The following is an 8,899-nucleotide window of genomic DNA, read 5'->3' on the forward strand; positions in this document are numbered from 1 at the left end:
GGGGAAGCAAGCTCCAGGGAAGCTGTGCCTCCAATCCACAGTCTGAATTTCGTGAACAGCAATATGCTTCCCTAATTGAAATAGCGCAATTCTCCTCAAACAGCTTGTCAAGTCTCACCTCATTAACCTTTACGGACTGACCTCCAAAATTCCTTGAAGCTCAAATACTGGTCTCTCTTGCCTCCGTGCTGTAACTGTTTATCCCTAACAGGTTGGGAGCAAGGGAGGGCATTAGGGAGAGAACTGCTAAACATGCTACAACTTGCTGGCAGGGACTGTTTCCAGGCTATTCCTGGGCCCAAAGCCCCCACCGGTTTCTCTTCTGTCTCTTTGCTAACCCATCTTTCAGAGAGCCCGCAAAGCCAAACGTGGATTATGAATGATCCTCCCCTCCCCCAACGCTTCTTCTAAGGGTCTGTATAGCGCCGCTCAGCATTCAGATAAGCATTTCCTAACACACATTTGAAGGTCTACCAAATCCTAGGGTTAAACCCTATTCCTCCCCCTCCCAAGTCTGTCACTCAAGATGTCTACTCCCCATCCCACCCAACTGATTTTATTACCTTCACTCACACCTAAGTGAAGTTTTCTAGTGGCAGTGAGACAGCAATGAGCAGAGGAAGGCAGCTGCATTTCTGTGAGCACTGAAATGCAAACTGTCCCAAGGAGCGACTGAATAGGATACTTAGCACTTATCCAAATATCCAAACCCGGAGCACTACACGAATGAATGGAAGCACTTGGGGAAGGTGCTAGAGCAATCGATTCCACAAATTAGCAGCCACATTGACTCTCTGAAAGCCCCTAGATTTCTTGTCTCAGCATTAGCTTCAGGGAGCACCACTGCAAGACTCCGAAGGAAAAGTGTTGCAGGGCTGCACCTCAGGCAGTCTGTCCATGGGGGCCACGGCAGCTGCAAGAATTATCTGCACTCATACTATACACCAAAAAGCTTCAAGGTGAAAACAATACACTTGTGCAGTTTCTTTGCCAGAGGCAAAAAAACAGAGGAGACCAAAGCACCTCCTTCCCTGAAGTAGTTCATTGCTTTAAGGTCTATCACCTGCAGGCATACATAAGGAAACCACTTCACAAGCCATGGTCAGTGCACATACTGACCTGAAGACAGACCTATCTTCTCCCCAGGTTTGCCTGTTTCTCTGCACAGCAGTTAGAAATGATGTAGGGATTGGGTTTGTGAGATAAAACTAAAACCTCACCAATTCTACCACGTTCACCCCATCCTCAGCTTTTCACTCCCTTGCTCACTGTTGGTGCTGCAAGGGAAAAAGAGCTGAGGAGCTTCTAATCCAGAAAAGGAGGGCAGTGCAAAAAAGTCCTGAGACACCAGGTTTTTCTGCTCCCTCTTTCTCTTTTCCTTCAGCCATCTAGAAAGATGCCTGTCTCAGAAGAAGCAGCGCGCGGGGCCAGGCAGTCAGCCCACAGACACTCACATCTCTCCCTGCCACTTTCTAAGGCAGGACCAAACCGGTGCCAGACAGCAACTTCTCTGTGTTTTTTCTCTGAAACCTTTGGACTGACAACGGGGAAGCAGAACGGATGCACAAGTACATGCAAACCTGTCAATTCAACTCCTTTGGCTGCAAAACAGTTCTTTTATGAGACAGCTACTGCACAGTTGCTTTTTCAGTACTTCGAACAGAGTCAGCAAGTATCATAGCAGCACAGCTCACACAACCAGACTCACTACTGAGGCTCAACCTGCCTACACATTTCTCACTCAAATCAAAGGCACTACCATCTTGTGGGGCATCCACTGCAATGTTTCAGGGCTCTAGCACCTGACATAGAGAGCAGCATTCTAGCCTGTGGTCATCACGGTGTGGACGCTGCATGGACATCCATGGGGCTCTGCTGCAACTTGGTTCCAGCCTTAAGTTCATATAATACTTCCAAACTCTAAGCGTTCACTGGGAGGTCCTCAGCGAGACACCTGCACAAAGCAGGCTCATCTCTACTGCCGGATAGACCACTTTAAAAAAGTTTCAGGTGTTGGGATGACAAGCAGCTTCTACCTAACTGATTTCTCCTAGATCTACTATTGCCAGAATTCATAACTCTCAGTCTATTTACTCCATAGGAAAGAAAGCCAGCCCCACTTTGCCACTTCTTTGTTGTGGACCATGAAAAACAGCTTCATACAAACAGATCAGGTGACATCAGCACTCCCCAGGGCTTTCCAGTATTGGACAACTACTATCTGGGTCAGTTTACCATCTCCTTTCAAAAGCAGGTGCTTTGTGATTGCAGAACCCAGGGGGTGGAGTGGGAGGAATTCCATGATCTAGGGTAAACCTAAGAAAAGCAAAAATAAAATCCATTTGCATATCATCTGTCTGTGTAGGGACAGAGGTAAGGGTTGGTATCTGTTTGTGGAAGAAGGGGGGGGGGAGAAAGAAAAAAGAAGGAAAAAAAAAAAAAGACTGCAGGGTCTACAGTCATTGGGGCCATAAAGCTGAAGCTTCATAGATTTCCTTAGAACTCAGCTGGGGAGAGAAAAAACAAACAAACAAACAAAAAAACCCACAAAACTTCTTCACTCCCCCAGTCAAAGAAGAGGGGAGTGGTACAACAAGCAGCTAGATAATCTCAAAAGCCATTAAATAATCTCTGGAAAGCCTGGGGGGCGGGGGGGCATTTAGACAGCATCTTGCCATCAGTACTCCTAGGAATCTACTGACCATTGCAATTTAGATTAAAACATTTGAAAAAAAAGTAATAGCAAAATGAAGTAGACAAGTGTTAGAAAACCTAAACCTCACTCCTGATGCAGTGTAAATCACAGACTAATGGCAGGACCCACAGCCAGCAGCTCCAGAGAGCGCAGCAGGTGAGCTGCACGTCGTACAAGTCGTGACTCTTCAGATTCTCAGAAGGAAGAATCACGACAGAGCGGCCTGAAGTCTGCCTCAGTTGCTCAGAGCAAAATGTTTGTTTCTAAAGAGCAGTGACAGCACTGGCATTGCCCCCCATGAGTCTTTTTTATACTGCTAGAAGACTGCAAGGCGCTTTTCAAATTATGTCTTGTAAAATCCACATGAGACAACAGTGGGTGGAAGGAGAAGCGCAGAACTGAGAAGCTTGTCCAAGCTCCCGGAATATGCAGCTAGCTCAGGAACAGAACCCTGCAGGAACTGCCACAGAACAGCGTCCTCCCGTCACCCCGCAGTCCACGCTTTCCTGGGGTTTTAAAATGAGAGAGTGTCAGAGATGACCTTAAAAGCAGGAAATTCAGGTGCCTGACTACCTGCCAGGCATTTAAGCATACAAAACTGAAGAATCTAGGGCTCTGAGCAAGAACGCACTTTAAAACAGTATTCTGCTCAGCTGAGGTAACAGGCAAATTGAGTCCTGCAGTCTGCATACACGGACAAATTCCAGTGCTCCCTCCTCTGTCCACATCCAGCTCACTAAAAGCATGGAGAACACACCGCTCCAGAAAGTGGCATTCAGCACTCCCACACCTAGCAGGGACTAAAATAAGCACAGTTATTCCCAATGGAATTAAATAATACACATCTCCAAACTGATTGCTTTATATTCAGCAATATGGCTGTTGGTAGCTTTCTAGAAACAGCGGCAGAACTCTTTGGAGAGCACTATCAAGTCCTCTCAAGAGGACAGAAGTCACTATTTGGGCACAAAGATGCCCACAAGGAAGCAGCTTTACAGGTAAATATTATCTATGTGCACTCCAGATGGAGTTTCTATGTTCTTATGCAGATAGATAAAATCATTTCATACACAGAGCTACGAGAGATCATGCTCTAATTTTATGCAGCAAGCTGTAATGCCAAGCAACAACTTCAGTGTGCTCCTCAGTTAACAGCCTGTTACTAGTTAAAAAAAAACTGACAGCTGAGGTCATTGGGAGGCCTCTCCACTGCATAAAGGCACTGTGCAACTCTCCCCTTGATTATGAGCAGAAAGCACAGTTGCTGGCTTCTCAAGTTCATATGTCTCCCATAAATGATTACATAGAATTAAAAAAAAAAAATTTTTTTACTCTCCCTGAACAATTGTAGTAAAAATATTCACATTTATCATAGGCTTGATTTTCCCTATTCCCATTACAGGAAATGGGTTTTATACAATTCATCTTAAAAAAAAAAAAAAAAGAAAAAAAACCCCCACCTTTGCCTAGATTCCATTAAATATATTTAACAGAAAACATGGTTGTTACCAAATCTCGCCCCTCAAGTTCTCATACCGTGCCTTCTCCTTGGAAAAGGCTGAGATCCTACTACCTTGGTCTGATAACTCATCTGCAGGAACGCAGATTCAAATATCGGCTCAGATCCCATTCACTTGAGAGTTAGGTGACTTCCTTCTAGTCCTTTTTTGTAATGCAAAGTTAACAAAGATCGCTGGACTGTGAACTCGAGAAAGAATTTAGACAAAATAGCAAGTGTTCCCTGGCCAAACTCAAGATGCGCTGGCCTGGCAGATCCAGACAGGAAGTTCACATAGCGTCTGTCTACACCATGTTCAGCATTATTATGAACCAAAGTCATGAAAAGCAAAGCCAACAAGGAGACAGAAATCTGAATGTACAAAGAAGCCAAACACTGTTGAACAAATCCCGCTTGATGCTAATTAACATTAAGGCTGGACAGAACCTGCTGTGATTCAGACTTGCACTGTCTATTCAAGCACAACTTCAGGGAAGACTGGCAGAACTAGTGACTGAACCACAGGTGCAGGAAAGGCTGGCTGGAGCTGGGAACTGCTTGCACATCATGTGGTGCTGGAGAACAGTCCTCATCCAAGCATGATAGTTGGGAACGGTAGCCAGCCAGCTAATCACACAGTGAGCTCTCATGCCTTTTGTGTTTGTTTTTTTGAAAAAGAGGTTCTAGCAATTGCTTTCAGATCAAACTTCTTCCTAAGCAGGAAAAAAAATTCTTATAAAATGATGCTCAGTAGGAATAAACCAGAAACATAGTCCTCCTGAAGACATAAGCCTTTTTGGTTAAGTAAAAAGTTGCCACCAGCTAATGTGCAAGACAGAAATGATTAGCCATCTGGTGAAGGTTCCTGCTAAGCTTGCTATGTTACCCCCTATGCTGAGGAAAGCAGAAGGGAGATCAGTTACATTCTGTCCTTGTCTGCAATCGTGTGGTCATCCTCAGGAACAAGACACTAAGCTTTCCACCGGAACCAGGAATTTTAACTGTTCTGAGCTTTCAGCAGTCCATTTTATTATCACTGGATCCCACAAAGCACCAACTAAATTAAACTAAAATTGAACCACCGTTCGTCTGAAAGCTGAATTCATCCTAAAGCTATACCAACCTTTGTTATTTTTGCCCCTTTGTTTCCCTCTGCAAAACTGCAACTGCCAGGAGGCTTCTCAGTCATCTAAAGAGCATCAGTAAACAACAGCAGAGACAGATGGCTGCAGCTCAGTTTAAACCGGCACTAGATCCGGCCTCTCCCCTGCATTACTTCTGCTCCCTGTAGAACACACACATATGCATGAGACCAAACAAGAATGCAGTAGTCCTGGATAGGAAACAATATGTGTATATAACCTGATAAGGAAGAAGTCACCATGAGGACAGGGTAATGAGGTTTCATGCACGGTGAACATCCATTACAAATGTACAGCCTTCCACTAACACAACAGTGGGAAATAAGGGGGGGGGGGAAGGGGGTGTGAAAATTTCTCCCTCAGTTGTTGCTCACCCAAAATACTACAGGCACAAAACAAACAGCAGGGAAAGCACAATCAGGAATCTCCTTCCAGCTAAGCTACTCTTCTGTGAGCTTGTGCATCAGTCTGACACAACCTGGGAAAGCGACACAATCTGACAGGCTCTTCTCTAGGAGCCTCTTCAGGGCTCCGATTCACCTGCTACTCCAGGAACTAAATCATGTTGTCAAATATCAAGTCAATCCCTTATTAAAATTACAGATTCAAAGAGGGGGGGGGGAAAAAGATAACTCATAAGCTTAGAACGACAGAAGTCTATCAAAACAATCATACAGGTTTCTTCGTTCTTGGAATTCATTGCTTCTCCTTCACTGCATAGGAAACTACTGGTGTTAGCACGAGATATTGTTTACATTTTGTGTGTTGCTAAATATATTCAGTGAATCTATCTGAATCAACCTAGTTCACTGTTCCCCTCTTCCACCAACTCTAAATCTACTGAGATCACACACAAACATCTGCAGGCCTGAATAGCTTACGTAAGAATGGGTTCAAACGTGCCCCGCTCTTCCTAGAACAAAAATTTTGACTCTGCTAAAACTAAATTAACAGCTCTCCCTCAGGGCTTCCTAATATTCTAAGTTCTTCCCTCCCTTAGTGATAGCAGAAAGCTGCAAGAACAGGGCTGCACAATCATCACCTCTAATCATCTCTAATTGAAGGATGACACGAGACAGAATGAGAAACTAGCGCCCCAATTAATACAGGCAGGAAAAAACAAGATTATGGGAGGAGCAGCTTGGTAAAGCTCCAGCCAAACCCTCAGGTTTTGACATGCTACCACCTCTAGGGTAGAGCTTAGCTACTTCTCAGTTGGAGAATAAGAGGGAGGGAAAGATCTGGCCATGCACATTGGAAAGCTCTGGCCTCCTTTTACCTTGTACGCATGGAAACTTTCGAGAACTGATTTATGGGGGATTCAGTTGATCCCTTCCAAAAAAAAAAAAAAAGTCCTGAGTCAATCCTTCTGGGAATCAAATCCATGTTTCTAAAATGCAATCTGAGGTATATTTCTGCAGGAACTTCCTTGAACTGGACAACTACAAGATAAGCACAAGTTTTTCACATTAAACAGTTCTCCCTTGGGCAATTCACCCAGGATCACCCAGAAAGTCTCTCCTGTTCATTTCCATGGTGCTATTTCCCACTCCATACATGAAAAACTAAACAAAAAGCTGATTAAATAAGAGGTACACACCTGTATCCCCATGGAAACAGCTATCCTGGTGACATCTCCCAGAAGGCAAATCACCATCATTTGGCCAGATCTGTCCTGTTTTTCGTACGCCCACAATAGTAGCCTCAGACACAATGACTTGCTGCTGCTGCCGGTGCCGTTTTTGAGACTGGGGGGTTGGTGGACTGCTACTGTCGAAGGATTGCTGGGAGTTCTGGGAGGGAGAACGACTTTTATCCCGATACAGGCGGTAAGTGGTGGGGCTGGGGGAGACATGGCTGGACTGCCCTGAAGAGAAGTCTTCCTCACTGGAGGTAAGGTTCTCATTGGAGCTACAATCAGGAGTATATCCTCCTCCAATATCTTCAAAACTCCTGGGGGAATAAGATCTCCTAGGCCAAGTGAGATGCTTTTCCTGATCAGTTGTGCTCTGATTTCGCAGGATCGGTCCTTTCCCTTCTCCTTCCCCCATCATTCCACCAACATAGATACTTTGATAGGGTTGAAAGTCCATGGGCTGCCAAGGTGGGCGGTTGCTGCCATTGGCATTAATCAGATTATCTTTGAGAAACCTGGGGTTCAGTTCAGCATCCTCATATTCTCCATCATAGCCAAAGCTGCTCTCCGAGGCTCTTCCCCTGTAAGTGGGCCTCTGGAACTCACTAAAGCTGGGTACCATGTTAGAAGGGAGAGAGTGCAAAGACTTTTTGCGTTCCATTTGCATGGCTTGGCTACCAAGGGAGCTTATTTTATCAGAAACGTCTTTATCATTGACCTTCACTAGACCCTTCTCATGATGATACTCCATGTTCACATAAAAGGGCTTTTCAACAACATCCTTGTTATCTCCAGAAGAATGTGAATTAACCTTTTTAATCCTCTCAAAATTGGACCTTAGGGCTGCCACACTCGTGGTATTCCCTCTGTCCTTAGAAAGCAGTTCAAATGATCCCTCCTTCTCAGCAGATCCCACCAGCCTGCGGGTGGAAGCTGATCTATGTTTTGAAGGAGATCCATCTGTATCACAGCGATTCTCCATATCTTCTGCAACTCTTTTCAGTTTCTCCTCACCGTAATACTTACACCTGTCCTGCTCTCCCTCTCCATGATGGGGGCTGTCCAGGGGCGACAGGTCTGACCCATCACTCTGGGTAGAGAGCTTCCGTAGAGAGGGTATCCTGGGTTTGAACTTTTCCTCCCCATGGTGTGACTTGCTTTTTTCGTATTCATCTTGGTCAGCAGATTGGTGATGATGCAGGTCTTGGATCTGCTGCTCTGCACCCCCTTCAGGCAACTGAGAAACACGTTTAAAACCCCATCTCTGTCTATCATAGCTTTTCTTCTCCTTTGCCAGAAGAGTCTGCAGGTAAATCATGCGGAACCTCTCCTTGTTAACCTCCATCTCCAGTCTCCGGATAGATGCTTTGCACATCTCTAGCTCCTGTTCAATGTCTCCCACAGATTTCAGCTCCATTTTGGGAGGCTCAGAGTCTGCAAATTGTGCTTTCCAAGCCTCCACAAACCCCACAGGGTCCACCATTTTGCATACAGGAGTAAGTAAGTATGGAATAAGGGAAGCTGGAGAGAGAGAGGTGGAGAGAATAAACCAACCGGATCTCACATGTAGAAGCACAAACAGCTCCGGCAGGGTCAACTCAGCGCGTCTCTTTCACGGTCCATGCAGGGAAACTGGGAGGTAAACGCCAGTCCTCGGAGCAGTCTCTCCCCCCGGCTCCTCCGGCCCTGGCCGGCCCAGCCCCCGGCCGCTCGCTACTCGCCCCCCGGCATGACCGATCCTTTGCTCGCGAACAACGATGCTCCCAGCGCGGCGCCCCGAGCGCTTCGGGGGGGCGGACAAAGGAGCGCTCCGGGCGCGGGGGGGAGGCGAATCTCGCCCCCGCCCGCCCACCCACCCACCTCCTGCCGCCGCCGGCCGGGCACGGTCCTCGGTGCAGCCGCGCTCGGGCGCCTCGCTCCGTCCTCCC

General features: G+C 46.3%; 1 protein-coding gene across 1 annotated transcript in view; it reads right to left on the minus strand.

The window, feature by feature from the left end:
* The window catches only part of BCR (BCR, RhoGEF and GTPase activating protein), a 101,992-nt gene extending 93,358 nt beyond the window's left edge, over positions 1 to 8,634 (minus strand). The window contains exon 1 of the mRNA XM_026075111.1: positions 6,936 to 8,634. Coding sequence (XP_025930896.1) covers positions 6,936 to 8,454 — 1,519 coding nt within the window. The 5' untranslated portion in view covers positions 8,455 to 8,634. The remainder of the gene's footprint in view (positions 1 to 6,935) is intronic.
* Between the last annotated feature and the right edge of the window lie 265 nt (positions 8,635 to 8,899).

Source organism: Apteryx rowi, unplaced genomic scaffold (genome assembly GCF_003343035.1).
Source record: "Apteryx rowi isolate R43461 unplaced genomic scaffold, aptRow1 scaffold_40, whole genome shotgun sequence".
In the NCBI taxonomy this organism is placed as follows: Eukaryota; Metazoa; Chordata; class Aves; order Apterygiformes; family Apterygidae; genus Apteryx; species Apteryx rowi.